The sequence below is a fragment of the Entelurus aequoreus genome, linkage group LG23 (assembly GCF_033978785.1).
Source record: "Entelurus aequoreus isolate RoL-2023_Sb linkage group LG23, RoL_Eaeq_v1.1, whole genome shotgun sequence".
Taxonomy (NCBI): Eukaryota; Metazoa; Chordata; class Actinopteri; order Syngnathiformes; family Syngnathidae; genus Entelurus; species Entelurus aequoreus.
The window spans coordinates 42068730-42090192 of NC_084753.1; the positions used below are offsets into that span (position 1 = coordinate 42068730).

Below are 21463 nucleotides of genomic sequence, written 5' to 3' on the forward strand. Positions count from 1 at the left end.
AGCAAAGTTTGGCGCCATACCACGCCCACATCTTATGGCGTAGGAAAACATTTTTCTCAATTTAGCATCACCTATATGTGTAGTATCTGTCATTTTAACCACGACTCATTTGGTCAAAGTCCCTAGGAGGAATTTGTTAAAGTATGAACCATTTTTTCGCCGAAAAATGGCCAAAAACCATCGGAGCCAAGTTTGGTGCCATACCACGCCCACACCTTATGACATAGGAAAAATGTGTTCTCAATTTATCATCACCTATATGTGTAGTATCTGTCATTTTAACTGTGACTCATTTGGTCAAAGTCCCGAGGAGGAGTTTGTTAAAGTATGACCCCCTTTTTTCACTGAAAAATGGGGAAAAACCATCAAGGGCAAAGTTTGGCGCCATGCCACGCCCACATCTTATGGCGTAGGAAGAATTGGTTCACAATGTATCATCACCTATATGTGTAGTATCTGTCATTTTAACCGTGACTCATTTGGTCAAAGTCCCTAGGAGGAGTTTGTTAAAGTACGACCCCTTTTTTCACTGAAAAATGGCCAAAAACCATCGGAGCAAAGTTAGGCGCCATACCACACCCACATCTTATGGCGTAAGAACACTTTTATCTCAATTTATCATCACCTATATGTGTAGTATTTGTCATTTTAACAAAGTCCCTAGGAGGAGTTTGTTAAAGTATGAACCCTTTTTCCGCCGAAAAATGGCCAAAAACCATCAGAGCAAAGTTTGGTGCCATACCACGCCCACACCTTATGGCGTAGGAAAAATGTGTTCTGAATTTATCATAGTATTTGTCATTTTAACTGTGACTCATTTGGTCAAAGTCCCTAGGAGAAGTTTGTTAAAGTACGAACCCTTTTTTCGCCAAAAAATGGACAAAAACCATCGGAGCAAAGTTTGGTGCCATACCACACCCACATCTTATGACGTAGGAAAAATGTGTTGACAATTCATCATCACCTATATGTGTAGTATCTGTCATTTTAACTGTGACTCATTTGGTCAAAGTCCCTAAGAGGAGTTTGTTAAAGTACGACCCCTTTTTTTTAGCTGAAAAATGGCCAAAAACCATCGAAGCAAAGTTTGGCGCCATACCACGGCCACGTCTTATGGTGTAGGAAACATGTGTTCTCAATTTATCATCACCTATATGTGTAGTATCTGTCATTTTAACTGTGACTCATTTGGTCAAAGTCCCTAGGAGGAGTTTGTTAAAGTATGAACCATTTTTTCGCCGAAAAATGGCCAAAAACCATCGGAGCCAAGTTTGGCGCCATACCACGCCCACATCTTATGGCATAGGAAAAATGTGTTCTCAATTTATCATCACCTATATGTGTAGTATCTGTCATTTTAACTGTGACTCATTTGGTCAAAGTCCCGAGGAGGAGTTTGTTAAAGAACGACCCCTTTTTTCACCAAAAACCATTGACGCAAAGTTTGGTGCCATACCATGCCCACATCTTATGGCGTAAGAAAACTTTTATCTCAATTGATCATCACCTATATGTGTAGTATCTGTCATTTTAACCACGACTCATTTGGTCAAAGTCCCTAGGAGGAGTTTGTTAAAGTATGAACCCTTTTTCCGCCGAAAAATGGCCAAAAACCATCGGAGACAAGTTTGGCGCCATACCACGCCCACACCTTATGGCGTAGAAAAAACGTGTTCACAATTGATCATCACCTATATGTGTAGTATCTGTCATTTTAACTGTGACTCATTTGGTCAAAGTCCCTAGGAGGAGTCTGTTAAAGTACGACCTCTTTTTTTTAGCTGAAAAATGGCCAAAAACCATCGGAGCAAAGTTAGGCGCCATACCACGCCCACATCTTATGGCGTAGAAAAAACGTGTTCACAATTGATCATCACCTATATGTGTAGTATCTGTCATTTTAACCACGACTCATTTGGTCAAAGTCCCTAAGAGGAGTTTGTTAAAGTACGAACCCTTTTTGCGCCGAAAAATGGCCAAAAACCATCGGAGCAAAGTTTGGTGCCATACCACACCCACATCTTATGACGTAGGAAAAATGTGTTCACAATTTATCATCACCTATATGTGTAGTATCTGTCATTTTAACTGTGACTCATTTGGTCAAAGTCCCTAAGAGGAGTTTGTTAAAGAACGACCCCTTTTTTCACCAAAAACCATTGAAGCAAAGTTTGGTGCCATACCACGCCCACATCTTATGGCGTAGGAAGAATTTGTTTTCAATTTATCATCACCTATATGTGTAGTATCTGTCATTTTAACCATGACTCATTTGGTCAAAGTCCCTAGGAGGAGTTTGTTAAAGTACGACCCCCTTTTTTCACGGAAAAATGGCCAAATACCATCGGAGCAAAGTTTGGTGCCATACCACGCCCACATCTTATGGCGTAGGAAGAATTGGTTCACAATTTATCATCACCTATATGAGTAGTATCTGTCATTTTAACCACGACTCATTTGGTCAAAGTCCCTAGGAGGAGTTTGTTAAAGTACGACCCCTTTTTTTGCCAGAAAATGGGCAAAAACCATCGGAGCCAAGTTTGGTGCCATACCACACCCACATTTTATGGCGTAAAAAAATGTGTTCTCAATTTATCATCACCTATATGTGTAGTATCTGTCATTTTAACTGTGACTCATTTGGTAAAAATCCCGAGCAGGAGTTAGTTAAAGTACGACCCCCTTTTTTTTAGCTGAAAAATGGCCAAAAACCATCGAAGCAAAGTTTGGCGCCATACCACACCCACATCTTGCGACGTAGGAAAAATGTGTTCACAATTTATCATCACCTATATGTGTAGTATCTGTAATTTTAACCACGACTCATTTGGTCAAAGTCCCTAGGAGGAGTTTGTTAAAGTACGACCCCTTTTTTTTAGCTGAAAAATGGCCAAAAACCATCGAAGCAAAGTTTGGCGCCATACCACGCCCACATCTTATGGTGTAGGAAAACATTTTTCTCAATGTATCATCACCTATATGTGTAGTATCTGTCATTTTAACCACGACTCATTTGGTCAAAGTCGTTAAAGTACGACCCCTTTTTTTGCCGGAAACCAAGATGGCCGACTTCCTGTTTGTTTTTCATCTGTGTTCCTGAGACTTTTATGTGCGTCTCGTCCTGGTAGACGTCTCCTGCCATTTCTGTGTCGAGGCATGAAACTGGTCGAGGGGAGGGGGGCTCATTTTTTTCCGATTTTAAAGGTGGCGCCAGAGAGCCAACTTTGACAATTCATTTTCAAGACCCCCAAAATAGAAATAATAATAATAATAGAAAAAATAGGGGGACTTCTTATGCATGTTAAGGGTGGAAGACGGACGGACGGACGGACGGACGGATGGATGGTTGGATGGATGGATGGATGGATGGATGGATGGTTGGATGGATGGATGGATGGATGGATGGATGGATGGTTGGATGGATGGTTGGATGGATGGATGGATGGATGGATGGATGGATGGATGGATGGTTGGATGGATGGATGGATGGATGGATGGATGGTTGGATGGATGGATGGATGGATGGATGGATGGATGGATGGATGGATGGTTGGATGGATTTACTGACGCCCACTTTGTGTTTTAGATCCAGCTGGTTGATGACGGTGCTGACACCACGTCCCCAGAGACACCTGAGTCTAGTGCCACCAAGCTGCCAAAACGAGGTATTGCACTCTCACCTCAATATTGCGATCCAGAATAGAAAGTAGGGCCTGGCGATACGGACCCAAAACTGATATTCAGCTATTTTTTAGGTTGAATGTCTATTAATATACGATGCAATATACAGTCGTGGTCAAACGTTTACATACACTTGTGAAGGACATCATGACATGCAGTGTTTCCCATAAACTGCCAAGATACCTGTGGCGGTGGGGGCGTGGCTATGGGCGTGGTCACCATGACATCATCCAGTAATTTGCATAATTTACTACAATGATATGATTTTCTCTAAAAAGGCTCAAAAAATGTATACTTACTAATTAATAATAACAGTTTTGTTTTAAACGTCCATCCATCCATCCATTTTACAATATAATTACAACACTTTATGTACATATTTATATACAGATTTAAACAATAAGTTATTCACTGAAATATATTTATTAATTGTGGTTCTTACAAAAAATATATCTTATAAAATATAAAAGCTAAAATGTCTCATAAAGCTCTGCCCCTTTAATTAGTGCATACTAAATAATTTAACTTTAGCCTACTACTACAAGCATATTATTTACCAGCAACATAAAGTGAAACAGAGGCAGAGGTGTCCTGCCACAGTCAGTAACAAATAAACAGAAAACAGTAGTGGTCAAATACAAATAAGGCAACAAGAGAAGTATCCTACACTTCTCTTTTGTAAAGTAAATCTGAACAGCCAATATGGGCATCTACATCAACTATATAATTTGCCTGAGAAGCAGGAGAGGACCAAAAAAAAAAAAAAAAAAAAAAATTTTTTTTTTTTTTTTTTTAATTTTATTTAATTTTTTTTTTTTTTTTTTTTTTTAATTTAAATTTGTGGCGGACATAATTCTTTTGTGGCAGGCCGCCACAAATAAATGAATGTGTGGGAAACACTGACATGGCTGTCTTGAGTTTCCAATCATTTCTACAACTCTTATTTTTTGGTGATGTAGTGATTGGAGCACGTACTTATTGGTCACTAATTAAACATTCATGAAGTTTACTTCTTTTATGAATTTATTATGGGTCCACTGAAACAGGGCTCATGTGATGCAGTCATTAGACTCGGTTACAAATGCCACAATGGGAAAGTCAAAAGGATCTGAAAAAGACAATCATTGACTTGAACAAGTCCGGAAAGTCACAAAGTTGTTGCCATGTAATCAGGGAAAGTCCAAATCAAAGAGACGTACAATCTTTCATAAGGAGCGTGGAACTGTACAAGGGTACAGGTGTACGCGTTTCTCCTCTTTGAGCCAAATGTAATTCTGTCTCTGTTTAACTCCTTGCTTCTGGTCTTGTTTAATCGATGTCATCAGTGCTTGAACCTGACAGTAAATAGTCATGAAAATAAAGATTGAATGAGGAGAAGGTGTGTCCAAACTTTTGGCCTGTACTGCATGTCTTTCTAAAATAAACCGGTATCATTCATGATATCGGTGTACTGCACAGCCCTAATATCTCCTGTGGGTACCAGTATCTTAGTCCTTGTTCCTTTCTCCGCAGACATCCCGGAGACGTCCAAGTCCACCAAACTGGTGAGTCTCACCGTGCTCCAATCACAACGCTGCCCTGCTAACGCACACTCAAGTGAACTGAATGGAAATGTAACACATGTACCTAGGGATGTCCGATAATGGCTTTTTGCCGATATCCGATATTCCGATATTGTCGAACTCTTTAATTACCGATACCGATATCAACCGATACCGATATCAACAGTCGTGGAATTAACACATTATTATGCCTAATCTGGACAACCAGGTATGGTGAAGATAAGGTCCTTTTTAAAAAAAATTATAAAATAAAATAAGATAAATAAATTAAAAACATTTTCTTGAATAAAAAAGAAAGTAAAACAATATAAAAACAGTTACATAGAAACTAGTAATTAATGAAAATTAGTAAAATGAAGTGTTAAAGGTTAGTACTATTAGTGGAGCAGCAGCACGCACAATCATGTGTGCTTACGGACTGTATCCCTTGCAGACTGTATTGATATATATTGATATATAATGTAGGAAGCAGAATATTAATAACAGAAAGAAACAACCCTTTTGTGTGAATGAGTGTAAATGGGGGAGGGAGGTTTTTTGGGTTGGTGCACTAATTGTAAGTGTATCTTGTGTTTTTTATGTGGATTTAATAAAAAAAACCCAAAAAAACCCGATACTGATAATAAAAAAAACGATACCGATAATTTCCGATATTACATTTTAACGCATTTATCGGACATCTCTAATGTTCACGTAAAATTAAACAAGCAGCACTCCGAGTCGACGTTAGGTAATGTTACAGTTTTTAATGCCAGCAAGATAATGCCTGTTATAAAATGCTCAAACGTAAAGGAAGTCTCCACTTTTCCAGAAGGTGTTAGTTAGTTTGATGCTAATTGTGTGAATGCTCCAAAACATTCATTTTGCCGCACTCTACCTTTCCACGTTTTTCATCCCATTCAAAGCGTTCCAACTTCAAACTGTTCAGCCTATTCGGGAATTGCGGGCTTTCCCTTGACAAATTTCCCAGGATTCCATGTTTTCCTGGACATTTTTCCCATTCCAAATTAATTGGCCATTATTGCACCATTTCCAATTTTTTCAACCAATTCAAGGCATTCCACCTTCAACACATTCCACTCATCCTGCACATTCAAACTATCATTTTTCCAAGTTCCAAAAAAATTCCAGGAATTGCCAGAATTCCTGGTTTTCCAAATCCTATTTTCACAATTTTTTTCTGGCGCTTCTCCTTCCACATTTGATTTGAAAAATTCCAACACCAACCATTTCAACTCCTTCATTTTTTTTTTTAGCATTTTCAAAAAAATTCCCAAATTTCCATAAAATTCCCAAATTTCCATAAAATTCCCATTGAAATGAATGGGACATTTTTCATAGTTCCACAACTCCCACATTTTTCATCCGATTCAAACCGTTCCAACTCCAAAATATTCAGCCTGTTCAGCAATTGTGTGTTGCCTCTCAACAATTATAAAAAAATTTTAAAAATCCCGGATTTCCTAGAATTCCCAGTTATTATGGACATTTTTCCCAGTCAGAATTAATTATCCATTTTTCAAACTTCCACAACTCCCACATTTTTCATCCGATTCATCCGATTCAACTCCAAAATATTCAGCCTGTTCAGGAATTGTGTGTTGCCTTTCAACAATTATATTTAAAAAAAATCTCGGATTTCCTAGAATTCCCAGTTATTATGGACATTTTCCCATTCAAAATGAATTGGCCATTTTTCCACCATTTCCACATTTTTCAACCAATTCAAAGCATTCCACCTTCAACACATTCCACTCATCCTGCACATTCAAACTATCATTTTTCCAAGTTCAAAAAAAATTCCAGGAATTGCCAGAATTCCTGGTTTTCCAAACCCTATTTTCACATTTTTTTCTGGCGCTTCTCCTTCCACATTTGATTTGAAAGTTCCAACACCAACCATTTCAACTCATTCATTTTTTTAACATTTTCAAAAAAATGCCCAAATTTCCATAAAATTCCCAAATTTCCATAAAATTCCCATTGAAATGAATGGGACAATTTTCAAAGTTCCACAACTCCCACATTTTTCATCCGATTCAAACCGTTCCAACTCCAAAATATTCCGCCTATTCAGGAATTGTGTGTTGCCTCTCAACAATTATATAAATATAAAAAAAATCCCGGATTTCCTAGAATCCCCAGTTATTATGGACATTTTTCCCATTCAAAATGAATTATCCATTTTTCAAACTTCCACAACTCCCACATTTTTCATCCGATTCAAACCGTTCCAACTCCAAAATATTCAGCTTGTTTAGGAATTATGTGTTGCCTCTCAACAATTATATATACCTGTATATTAAAAAAAAAAATCCCGGATTTCCTGGAATCCCCAGTTATTATGGAAATTTTTCCCATTCAAAATGAATTATCCATTTTTCAAACTTCCACAACTCCCACATTTTTCATCCCATTCAAACCGTTCCAACATCAACACATTCCACTCATCCTGGACATTCAAACTAACACTTTCCCAAGTTCCAAACCAAATTTCGGTTTTCCTGGAAATTCAAACTCTTCAACATTCAAACTACTCTTACGTTCATACTTCATTCTGTCAGCATTTCACTTCAACTTCAGCATTGGAGCATTCGCACGCAATTTTTTTTAATCATTATCAGCTCATTTTCAAATGTCACATTAATAAAATATACTTTCAAACAATTAACATTTATCAACACACACAAACATACGGAAAATTGGTACCACTGAGGTACCGGTATCTGGTCTCAGGTATCGGCAATTAGCACCGTATCAGTTTAAATGTGAAACGTACCCATCCTTATATGGAAGTCTTCTAAAAAAACAAAATTCAGTAATGATAATAATAAACATATTACTTTTCTGATAATTATACCAAACATGTTCCATGTGGTGAAGTCTGTAAAGGTTTGTTTTAGTTGCAGGATTGTGCATTTGCAGGCAGTTATCTGATAAATCCACTAGAGGGCGACAATGACCTGTGATGCCAGTGTACAAGTCATGTAAATATAAGGGTTATCACCATTTAAATTATTAGATTTATATATATGTTTGTGTGTGTCAGATATGATGTTTGTGAAGATATCTGTTATTTTTTATTGCGACTGTCCGCCAGCATGCCACTGACCAGCCTGACCTTTCACCCCTCGCCGCCGCCTCCTTCCTTCCCTTCTGTCCTCCCACCACGCAGCGAGGAGTCAAGCCCAAAAAGGTGCCGCATGTTTCTATCGCCTCGCCACCGTGTTAAGTGTCATAGCGATAGACCGCTGCGGGAAACCTGCATGGCAAACCGGGCCGCCGCGCCCCCCCTCTCCGCTAACTTTGACCCCCGCCGCCGCCTCGCCTCTGTCACACATGACCATGAGTGTAGGCTCAGCTTCATGCTTGCCTGGCTGCGGAACGCTCCGGAAAGTCTTTCTCAACATCACACGGCGCTTGTCTGAGAGCGGCGATGACAGGAAGTTGTTTAATAATTCAAAGAAACACGTTTCTGTCAAGTGAGCTGTAATGGAGACACACACACACACACCAAGTGTGTGTTCGTGACTTGTGGGGACCAGCCTTTCTACAGGTGGTGGAGGCATGGTGTAAAAATGGTGTAAAATGTCCACTAGCCAGTTAGCTCATACACGTCTTTAAATCTCTGGATCAGGGGTCACCAACCTTTTTGAAAGCAAGAGCTACTTCTTGGGTACTGATTAATGCGAGGGGCTACCAGTTTGATACACACTTAAATAAATTGCCAGAAATAGCCAATTTGCTCAATTTACCTTTAACTCTATGTTATTATTAATAATTAATGATATTTACACTTAATTGAACGGTTTAAAAGAGGAGAAAACAGGAAAAAAATCGACAATTACATTTTGAAACATAGTTTATCTTCAATTTCGACTCTTTAAAATTCAAAATTCAACCGAAAAAATGAAGAGAAAAACTAGCTAATTTGAATCTTTTTAAAAAAAAAAAAAAAAAAATCATTAGTCATTTTTCCTGATTAAGATTAATTTTAGAATTGTGATGACACGTTTTAAATAGGTTAAAATCCAATCTACACTTTGTTAGAATATATAACAAATTGGACCAAGCTGTGTTTCTAACAAAGACAAATCATTATTTCTTCTAGATTTTCCAGAACAAAAATTTTAAAAGAAATTCAAAAGACTTTGAAATAAGATTTAAATTTGATTCTACAGATTTTCTAGATTTGCCAGAATAAGTTTTTTGAATTTTAATCATAATAAGTTTGAAGAAATATTTCACAAATATTCTTCGTCGGAAAAACAGAAGCTAAAATGAAGAATTAAATTAAAATTTATTTATTATTCTTTACAATAAAAAAAAGAAATTTACTTGAACATTGATTTAAATTGTCAGGAAAGAAGAGGAAGGAATTTAAAAGGTAAAAAAGGTATATGTGTTTAAAAATCCTAAAATCATTTTTAAGGTTGTATTTTTTCTCTAAAATTGTCTTTCTAAAAGTTATAAGAAGCAAAGTAAAAAAATTAATGAATTTATTTAAACAAGTGAAGACCAAGTCTTTAAAATATTTTCTTGGATTTTCAAATTCTATTTGAGTTTTGTCTCTCTTAGAATCAAAAATGTCGGGCAAGGCGAGACCAGCTTGCTAGTAAATAAATACAATTTAAAAAATAGAGGCAGCTCACTGGTAAGTGCTGCTATTTGAGCTATTTTTAGAACAGGCCAGCGGGCTACTCATCTGGTCCTTACGGGCTACCTGGTGCCCGCGGGCACCGCGTTGGTGACCCCTGCTCTGGATTGATGAAGTAATGTGCTGATCATTCTTACTGGGGAAAAAGACTTCATATGGTTCATGGGGACCACATTTAAATAATTTTGCATCATTCACACACATTTGTACGTGACTACTGAGGACCATTTATAAAAAATAAATTAAAAAAAGTTCACAGTCAAACTAAGCAGTAAACATGTTTTATGGGCCAAAGCTTAAAAATCACTTAGGCATCTTCAGAATGGATCTGACTATCATTTAAAAAGGTTTCCCTTTAGGGGACCTGTTTTTTTGTCCCCATACCGTCAGAGGTCCCCTAATGCCTGGTTCACACCAACGGCGCTTGCCGCGCTTTAAAGCGGCGAGTAGACCGCCGTCATTTTTGTCCATTTTTCCACGAATATCCCGATCTCCGAAGTAATGTTATGCTTTGATACGCTCTGATACGAATTAGTTGCCGCTTTGTTACCGTTCCTCACGATTTGATCCCGCTTTGATACGCTTTAAATCACGCTTTGATACGTTTTATTACGCTTTATTGAACTTTATTACGCTTTGATGCGATCCTGACGCTTTAAATCAGGCTCTGACACGATTATCAAGCTCTGTTGTGCATTTTTACAACAAAAATTAGAAAAAAATGTGAAAAACTCAGTATACTAAGTTTTCCCCACATTTTTTTAGATTGATCTATTTATTTGATTTCTCTTTTTGTTTTATTATATACAGGATAAAACACATAATGTAATAAAAAAGAGAAATATGATAAACAAATAAGTTTAAAAAAAAAGTGAAAAACTCAGTATACTAAGTTTTCCCCACATTTTTTTAGATGGATCTATTTATTTGATTTCTCTTTTTGTTTTATTATATACAGGATAAAACACATAATGTAATAAAAAAGATAAATACGATAAACAAATAAGTAAAAAAAAATGTGAAAAACTCAGTATACTAAGTTTTCCCCACATTTTTTTAGATGGATCTATTTATTTGATTTCTCTTTTTGTTGTATTATATACAGGATAAAACACATAATGTAATAAAAAAGAGAAATATGATAAACAAATAAGTAAAAAAAAAGTGAAAAACTCAGTATACTAAGTTTTCCCCACATTTTTTTTAGATTGATCTATTTATTTGATTTCTCTTTTTGTTTTATTATATACAGGATAAAACACATAATGTAATAAAAAAGAGAAATATGATAACCAAATAAGTTTAAAAAAAAATGTGAAAAACTCAGTATACTAAGTTTTCCCCACATTTTTTTAGATGGATCTATTTATTTGATTTCTCTTTTTGTTTTATTATATACAGGATAAAACACATAATGTAATAAAAAGAGAAATATGATAAACAAATAAGTAAAAAAAAAAGTGAAAAACTCAGTATACTAAGTTTTCCCCACATTTTTTTTAGATTGATCTATTTGATTTCTCTTTTTGTTTTATTATATACAGGATAAAACACATAATGTAATAAAAAAGAGAAATATGATAAACAAATAAGTAAAAAAAAATGTGAAAAACTCAGTACACTAAGTTTTCCCCACATTTTTTTTAGATTGATCTATTTATTTGATTTCTCTTTTTGTTGTATTATATACAGGATAAAACACATAATGTAATAAAAAAGAGAAATATGATAAACAAATAAGTTAAAAAAAAATGTGAAAAACTCAGTATACTAAGTTTTCCCCACATTTTTTTAGATGGATCTATTTATTTGATTTGTCTTTTTGTTTTACTATATACAGGATAAAACACATAATGTAATAAAAAGAGAAATATGATAAACAAATAAAAACAAATGTGAAAAACTCAGTATACTAAGTTTTCCCCACATTTTTTTTAGATTGATCTATTTATTTGATTTCTCTTTTTGTTGTATTATATACAGGATAAAACACAATGTAATAAAAAAGAGAAATATGATAAACAAATAAGTAAAAAAAAATGTGAAAAACTCAGTATACTAAGTTTTCCCCACATTTTTTTAGATTGATCTATTTATTTGATTTCTCTTTTTGTTTTATTATATACAGGATAAAACACATAATGTAATAAAAAAGAGAAATATGATAAACAAATAAGTAAAAAAAAATGTGAAAAACTCAGTATACTAAGTTTTCCCCACATTTTTTTAGATGGATCTATTTATTTGATTTCTATTTTTGTTTTATTATATACAAGATAAAACACAATGTAATAAAAAGGAGAAATATGATAAACAAATAAGTTAAAAAAAAATGTGAAAAACTCAGTATACTAAGTTTTCCCCCACATTTTTTTTAGATTTATCTATTTATTTGATTTCTCTTTTTGTTTTATTATATACAGGATAAAACACATAATGTAATAAAAAAGAGAAATATGATAAACAAATAAGTTAAATTTTTTTTGAAAAACTCAGTATACTAAGTTTTCTCCACATTTTTTTTAGATTGATCTATTTATTTGATTTCTCTTTGTGTTTTATTATATGCAGGATAAAACACATAATGTAATAAAAAAGAGAAATATGATAAACAAATAAGTAAAAAAAATGTGAAAAACTCAGTATACTAAGTTTTCCACACATTTTTTTAGATTGATCTATTTATTTGATTTCTCTTTTTGTTTTATTATATACAGGATAAAACACATAATGTAATAAAGAGAAATATGATAAACAAATAAGTAAAAAAAAAAAGTGAAAAACTCAGTATACTAAGTTTTCCCCACATTTTTTTAGATGGATCTATTTATTTGATTTCTCTTTTTGTTTTATTATATACAGGATAAAACACATAATGTAATAAAAAAAGAGAAATATGATAAACAAATAAGTAAAAAAAAAAGTGAAAAACTCAGTATACTGTTTTCCACACATTTTTTATATTCATTTATTTTTTCAATTTCTCTTTTTTTTACCGTTATATTATGTTTTATATCTTCATTTCTTTTATTTCTTTGTCATCTTAATAAATATCTATCTTTCATTTCTTATGCTAGTTGACAATAATAAAAGGCATTTCTTTTATTTTTTATATTCATTTATTTTTTCAATTTCTTTTTTTTTCTCCGTTATATTATGTTTTATATCTCCATTTCTTTTATTTCTTTGTCATCTTAATAAATATCTATCTTTCATTTCTTATGCTAGTTGACAATAATAAAAGGCATTTCTTTTATTTTTTATATTCATTTATTTTTTCAATTTCTCTTTCTTTTTCGTTATATTATGTTGTATATCTTCATTTCTTTTATTTCTTTGTCATCTTAATAAATATCTATCTTTCATTTCTTATGCTAGTTGACAACAATAAAAGGCATTTCTTTTATTTTTTATATTCATTTATTTTTTCAATTTCTCTTTTTTTTCTCCGTTATATTATGTTTTATATCTTCATTTCTTTTATTTCTTTGTCATCTTAATAAATATCTATCTTTCATTTCTTATGCTAGTTGACAACAATAAAAGGCATTTCTTTGAGTCCAGCTTTGCTGAGCTTTGTCACGCTTTGATACGCTCTCTGCGCTTTATTCCATTCTTGACAGAGCGCAGAATTTTTTTAAACCGTTTAAAAAAATGTTGGCGAACTTGCCGCATGTCCCGCTTCACTACAAGCTTTCCCACCATCCTTTAGGACCCTCACGCTTTAATCACGATTTGTTACGCTTTAATGCCGCTTTAAAGCGCCGTTGGTGTGAACCTAGCATAAAGGTGTATAAATGACACAATATGTTACTGCATAGACTAATTAGGAGTCTTAGTTTGTTTACTTACTACTAAAAGACAAGTTGTCTAGTATGTTCTCTATTTTATTTAAGGACTAAATGGCAATAATAAACATATGTTTCATGTAGCCTAACATTTTTTGTTCAAATAAAGCCAATAATGCCATTTTTTGTGGCCCCCTTTAATTAGAAAAGTATCGAAATGCATTTTGGTACCGGTACCATAATATTGGTATCGACACAACCCAATAATGGGTCAATAAAATGAACAAGCTTAATGACTTGTAGCTGCAGGGATGCTTCGCCGTTGCTAGGAGACGGGAGAAGCTCGCATCCATCCGTGATGTTGCGGCTCATTTTCTCCGCCGGCCCGCCCTTTCACGTTGTCTCTTTGCGTCTCCGTCACTCTCCGCCGGCCAGCGAACTCTCTTCCAGCCCCCCCACCCCCCTCCTCGCTGCGGTCGCCGTGGCGACGAGTGGGCGGACGGCGGGAAGGGGAGAGGGGGGCGCCTGGTGATGTAATGCGGGAGCAGGATATTGGCTGGGAAGGCGGGGGGAGGACGAGGAGGAGGAAGGTCGAGCGAGGCGTCTCCCTCGTCAGATGGATGTTGGCAACCCAGAGGGGAGTAGTGAGGCGCTGGGATTGAAAGGACGAGGAAGGAGAAGGAGCGGCCATTTGCAGCCTTTTGATTGATTGTTTGTCCTTGTCTTCCTGTCTCATCGCCTCTTCCTGTGTCTCCTCGTCTCTCGCCAATATGATGAGGCAGACTCCGGCACCTCGCAAGGTACAGACCACCGTCATGACGCTCACGTGTTTGTTTGGTCATGTCACGCCGTTGTGTCAGCTTTGCTTCCAGGCTTAGGAGGCTGCTATTTCCATACAGCTGTTAGCGCTAATCCAATTAAAGCGCCGGAAGCCGTAGGGCTGGCCGTCGCCGTGCGGAAGACGGGCGGTGGAAAGTTTCATACCATTAGAGCACTTTTTCTGCAGGCCAGCTACTTTTCAATTGAGCAAGTGGAGGGAATCGACCTCATTCATACCCTGCAACAAGTCAGTGTTCAAAAACAAGGGAAAAACAAAACAAAATGAGGGGTATTTTATTTGAACTAAGCAATATTATCTGCCAATAGAACCAGAAAATTTGGCTTGTCAAGACTTTCCAACCTCAATGAACCTTAAAGGCCTACTGAAAGCCACTACTAGCGACCACGCAGTCTGATAGTTTATATATCAATGATGAAATCTTAACATTGCAACACATGCCAATACAGCCGGGTTAACTTATAAAGTGACATTTTAAATTTCCCGCCACACTTCCGGTTGAAAACGTTTCAATATGATGACGTATCATCCGATGAACCGGAAGTATTCGGACCCCATTGAATCCAATACAAAAATCTCTGTTTTCATTTAAAAATTCCACAGTATTGTGGACATCTGTGTTGGTGAATCTTTTGCAATTTGTTTAATGAACAATGAAGACTGCAAAGAAGACAGTTGTAGGTGGGATCGGTGTATTAGCAGCGGACTACAGCAACACAACCAGGAGGACTTTGAGATGGATAGCAGACGCGCTAGCCGCCGACCTCACCTTGACTTCCTCCGTCTCCGGTCCACCGACCGCATCTATGATCGGGTGAAGTCCTTCGTCGCTCCGTCGATCGCTGGAACGCAGGTGAGCACGGGTGTTGATGAGCAGATAAGGGCTGGCTGGCCTAGGTGGATAGCTAATGTTTTTAGCATAGCTCTGTGAGGTCCGGTTGCTCAGTTAGCTTCAATGGCGTCGTTAGCAACAGCATTGTTAAGCTTAGTTACATGTCCATGGTTTAATAGTATTGTTGATCTTCTGTCTATCCTTCCAGTCAGGGGTTTATTTATTTTGTTTCTATCTGCATTTAAGCCCGATGCTATAACGTTAGCTCCGTAGCTAAAGTGCTTCACCGATGTATTGTCGTGGAGATAAAAGGCACTGTAATGTCCATTTCGCGTTCTGGACTCTCATTTTCAAGAGGATATAGTATCCCAGGTGGTTTAAAATACAAATCCGTGATCCACAATAGAAAAAGGAGAAAGTGTGGAATCCAATGAGCCAGCTTGTACCTAAGTTATGGTCAGAGCGAAAAAAGATGCGTCCTGCACTGCACTCTAGTCCTTCACTCTCACGTTCCTCATCCACAAATCTTTCATCCTCGCTCAAATTAATGGGGTAATCGTCGCTTTCTCGGTCCGAATCGCTCTCGCTGCTGGTGTAAACAATGGGGAAATGTGAGGAGCCTTTCAACCTGCGACGTCACGCTACTTCCGGTACAGGCAAGCCTTTTTTTATCAGCGACCAAAAGTTGCAAACTTTATCGTCGTTGTTCTCTACTAAATCCTTTCAGCAAAAATATGGCAATATCGCGAACTGATCAAGTATGACACATAGAATGGATCTGCTATCCCTGTTTAAATAAAAAATAATAATTTCAGTAGGCCTTTAAAATACCGTATTTTTCGGAGTATAAGTCACTCCGGAGTATAAGTCGCACCGGCCAAAAATGCATAATAAAGAAGGAAAAAAACATAAATAAGTCGCACTGGAGTATAAGTCACATTTTTTGGGGAAATGTATTTGATAAAGGCCAACACCAAGAATAGACATTTGAAAGGCAATTTAAAATAAATAAAGAATAGTCAGTGTTTCCCATAAACTGCCAAGATACCTGTGGGGGTGGGGGCGTGGCTATGGGCATGGTCACCATGACATCATCCAGTAATTTGCACAATTTACTACAATGATATGATTTTCTCTAAAAAGGCTCAAAAAATGTATAGGTACTAATTAATAATAACAGTTTTGTTTTAAACGTCCATCCATTTTACAATATAATTACAACACTTTATGTACATATTTATATACAGATTTGAACAATAAGTTATTCACTGAAATATATTTATTAATTGTGGTTCTTACAAAAAATATATCTTATAAAATATAAAAGCTAAAATGTCTCAAAAAGCTCTGCCCCTTTAATTAGTGCATACTAAATAATTTAACTTTAACCTACTACTACAACCATATTATTTACCAGCAACATAAAGTGAAACAGAGGCAGAGGTGTCAGTAACAAATAAACAGAAAACAGTAGTGGTCAAATACAAATAAGGCAACAAGAGAAGTATCCTACACTTCTCTTTTGTAAAGTAAATCTGAACAGCCTATATGGGCATCTACATCAACTATATGATTTGCCTGAGAAGCTGGACAGGACAAAAAAATAAATACATTTTTTTTTTAAATTCTATTTGTGGCGGACTTAATTCTTTCGTGGCGGGCCGCCACAAATAAATGAATGTGTGGGAAACACTGATAGTGAACAACAGGCTGAATAAGTGTACGTTATATGAGGCATAAATAACCAACTGGTATGTTAACGTAACATATTATGGTAAGAGTCATTCAAATAACTATAACATATAGAACATGCTATACCTTTACCAAACAATCTGTCACTCCTAATCGCTAAATCCCATGTTCATCATTTCACACATAAGTCGCTCCTGAGTATAAGTCGCACCCCCGGCCAAACTATGAAAAAAAACTGAGACTTATAGTCCGAAAAATACGGTAAGCAAAATTATCTGCCAATAGAACAAGAAAATTTGGCTTGTCAAGACTTTCCAAAACAAGTAAAATTAGCTCACCTCAATGAACCCCAAAATAGCTTAAAATAAGTATATTCTCACTAATAACAAGTGCACTTTTCTTGGTAGAAAAAAAAGACACCTTTTTGCTCAATATGTTGAAAAATATTCTTAAATGAAGTAATTGCTAGTGCCATTATCTTGACATAATGATATGCGCTCGGCATTACATTTCTTCAAACCAGCAAACTTATACTAAAAAGTAATTTACTGTTGTTAATGGAAAGGCAACAAGGCAAGCGCTTGTTACTCTCGGGGTCTCCTAGCCGCTCAGGCAAATCATATGGTCTAAAAATGCATTTTTCCATGGATAACATGACATCATCGCATCAAGTGCGTGCTCTTTCACTCAATTAGTGCGCATATATACAGCCCGGCCCCCGGCCAAAATGTAATTTTGAAGAATTTATCTGAATGTGCATGAACTATTTCTGTTCAAAATTGTTAGAAATGTCAAATTTTTTTCATGCTTGAAATAAGGAATTATTACTTTAAAAAGTACCGTATTTTTCGGACTATAAGTCGCAGTTTTTTTTCATAGTTTGGCCGGGGGTGCGACTTATACTCAGGAGCGACTTATGTGTGAAATTATGAACACATTAGCTTAAAATATGAAATAATATTATTGATCTCATTCACGTAAGAGACTAGACGTATAAGATTTCATGGGATTTAGCGATTAGGAGTGACAGATTGTTTGGTAAAGGTATAGCATGTTCTATATGTTATAGTTATTTGAATGACTCTTACCATAATATGTTACGTTAACATACCAGTTGGTTATTTATGCCTATGTTTTCAGCACAAACCCGTTCAAGATTAGACAAACAAACAATGTACAGGGTTACAGAACAGGAACGCTGATGGGTCGCCACCGGGCGCCCCGTAAAAAGGTGGGAAAAAGGTTAAACGATGGACAAGACGATGAGTAAAAAAATACAATCTAGACTGAGCTCCTAAGGGGGCCTAGTCTGGAGTGGGGAAAAAAAACCCTCCATGCCATGCACACATAAACATGTTACATTTAATCACAACAACTCGCAACAGATGGGGGGGAGTTGGGGCCCTGGAGGTCGACTGCTGCTATGAAGCGCTGCCAGCCGTCCAGCACCCCGAAGTGTAGACAAGACAAAACAAAGAGAGCAAGCAGGGAGAAAAAGCAGATGCAAAACAGAGGAAAGAAGGAATATCAGTGTTTAACTAAACTCCTGGAGCGTCTGTTCCTAAATGCTGTTAACTAGCTGCACACGCTGGAAAGGAGTAGCGAGGGCAGAACAATGAATGTATTGACAATGCAGTGTGAAAGCCGATGTGTTTACTTTGCAATCTCAAAGAAATATAATCTGCGGAGGCACTTCCTGACGTAATATGAGCCTTTGGACTCTTGGAACTGCGGCCCTCTTCGCCACGCGGTTGACTCGCCCTGGTGTCGTGGATGCAGCTGAGCTGGCGTGTCTCTGGTTCTGTTCCGTTCTGGACCCGGTCCCATTGGACACAATGCAGTCATTCAGGTCACGGCCGCGGTGCCAGTCGCTCGGAACGGCCCGACCCACGTGGTCCAGCAGAGGGCCTGGCTGGCATCCGCCATGTATCGGTGCTAAGTCACGCTAGCAGAGGACATAAACACGCGTTGGTGTTCCACCATTTCAGAACGCTTGCTTTGGTGTTCTCACAAAAGCAGGATGAAACTTCTAGAACTTTCTGTCAGTGCCTTCAATTACTAACCCTGCCTGTTTGTTTCCTTCCTCCCCCCCCGACTCTCCTCCTTAACCTCATCCTGCACTCTGACCTCTCCTCTGCAGACCACGGCCAGGCGGCCCAAGGTGAGCCCTCTTCAGACTTTGCAGGGCTTCCATTTCTACTAGTTTGCATGGTTGTGTGTTGAAAACTCACAGGGTTCTAACATCTCTGAACATGTTCTACCCACGTTTTTGTGTAGGACTTATAGTTATAAACATGAAACTATTGTAATTCTCTCTTTACTCTTTTCAACAAGTCAACACTAACTAGAGTCCAGTCCATAGTGGATCTAGCATAATAGGGAGAGTCCAGTCCATAGTGGATCTAGCATAATAGTGTGAGAGTCCAGTCCATAGTGGATCTAGCATAATAGGGAGAGTCCAGTCCATAGTGGATCTAGCATAATAGTGTGAGAGTCCAGTCCATAGTGGATCTAGCATAATAGGGAGAGTCCAGTCCATAGTAGATCTAGCATAATAGTGTGAGAGTCCAGTCCATAGTGGATCTAACATAATAGTGTGAGAGTCCAGTTCATAGTGGATTTAACATAATAGTGTGAGAGTCCAGTCCATAGTGGATCTAACATAATAGTGTGAGAGTCCAGTCCATAGTGGATCTAACATAATAGTGTGAGAGTCCAGTCCATAGTGGATCTAACATAATAGTGTGAGAGTCCAGTCCATAGTGGATCTAACATAATAGTGTGAGAGTCCAGTCCATAGTGGATCTAACATAATAGTGTGAGAGTCCAGTTCATAGTGGATTTAACATAATAGTGTGAGAGTCCAGTCCATAGTGGATCTAACATAATAGTGTGAGAGTCCAGTCCATAGTGGATCTAACATAATAGTGTGAGAGTCCAGTTCATAGTGGATTTAACATAATAGTGTGAGAGTCCAGTCCATAGTGGATCTAACATAATAGTGTGAGAGTCCAGTCCATAGTGGATCTAACATAATAGTGTGAGAGTCCAGTCCATAGTGGATCTAACATAATAGTGTGAGAGTCCAGTCCATAGTGGATCTAACATAATAGTGTGAGAGTCCAGTCCATAGTGGATCTAACATAATAGTGTGAGAGTCCAGTTCATAGTGGATTTAACATAATAGTGTGAGAGTCCAGTCCATAGTGGATCTAACATAATAGTGTGAGAGTCCAGTCCATAGTGGATCTAACATAATAGTGTGAGAGTCCAGTCCATAGTGGATCTAACATAATAGTGTGAGAGTCCAGTCCATAGTGGATCTAACATAATAGTGTGAGAGTCCAGTCCATAGTGGATCTAACATAATAGTGTGAGAGTCCAGTCCATAGTGGATCTAACATAATATTGAGAGTCCAGTCCATAGTGGATCTAACATAATAGTGTGAGAGTCCAGTTCATAGTGGATCTAACATAATAGTGAGAGTCCAGTCCATAGTGGAGCTAACATAATAGTGAGAGAGTCCAGTCCATAGTGGATCTAGCATAATAGTGTGAGAGTCCAGTCCATAGTGGATCTAACATAATAGTGTGAGAGTCCAGTCCATAGTGGATCTAACATAATAGTGTGAGAGTCCAGTCCATAGTGGATCTAACATAATAGTGAGAGTCCAGTCCATAGTGGATCTAACATAATAGTGAGAGAGTCCAGTCCATAGTGGATCTAACATAATAGTGTAAGAGTCCAGTTCATAGTGGATCTAACATAATAGTGTGAGAGTCCAGTCCATAGTGGATCTAACATAATAGTGTGAGAGTCCAGTCCATAGTGGATCTAACATAATAGTGTGAGAGTCCAGTTCATAGTGGATCTAACATAATAGTGTGAGAGTCCAGTCCATAGTGGATCTAACATAATAGTGTGAGAGTCCAGTCCATAGTGGATCTAACATAATAGTGTGAGAGTCCAGTCCATAGTGGATCTAACATAATAGTGAGAGTCCAGTCCATAGTGGATCTAACATAATAGTGTAAGAGTCCAGTTCATAGTGGATCTAACATAATAGTGTGAGAGTCCAGTTCATAGTGGATTTAACATAATAGTGTGAGAGTCCAGTCCATAGTGGATCTAACATAATAGTGTGAGAGTCCAGTCCATAGTGGATCTAACATAATAGTGTGAGAGTCCAGTCCATAGTGGATCTAACATAATAGTGTGAGAGTCCAGTCCATAGTGGATCTAACATAATATTGAGAGTCCAGTCCATAGTGGATCTAACATAATAGTGTGAGAGTCCAGTTCATAGTGGATCTAACATAATAGTGAGAGTCCAGTCCATAGTGGAGCTAACATAATAGTGAGAGAGTCCAGTCCATAGTGGATCTAGCATAATAGTGTGAGAGTCCAGTCCA

The 21463-nt window shown here is 37.0% G+C and overlaps 2 protein-coding genes across 2 annotated transcripts in view; both read left to right on the forward strand.

Moving 5' to 3' along the window:
* The window catches only part of LOC133640799 (dynactin subunit 1-like), a 268257-nt gene that overhangs the window by 224856 nt on the left and 21938 nt on the right, over nt 1–21463 (forward strand). The window lies entirely within an intron of this gene.
* Nucleotides 1–21463, forward strand: part of LOC133640893 (dynactin subunit 1-like) — a 56459-nt gene that overhangs the window by 13361 nt on the left and 21635 nt on the right. The window contains exons 3-7 of the mRNA XM_062034576.1: nt 3587–3665; nt 5194–5225; nt 8419–8439; nt 14471–14488; nt 19191–19211. Coding sequence (XP_061890560.1) covers nt 3587–3665; nt 5194–5225; nt 8419–8439; nt 14471–14488; nt 19191–19211 — 171 coding nt within the window. The remainder of the gene's footprint in view (nt 1–3586; nt 3666–5193; nt 5226–8418; nt 8440–14470; nt 14489–19190; nt 19212–21463) is intronic.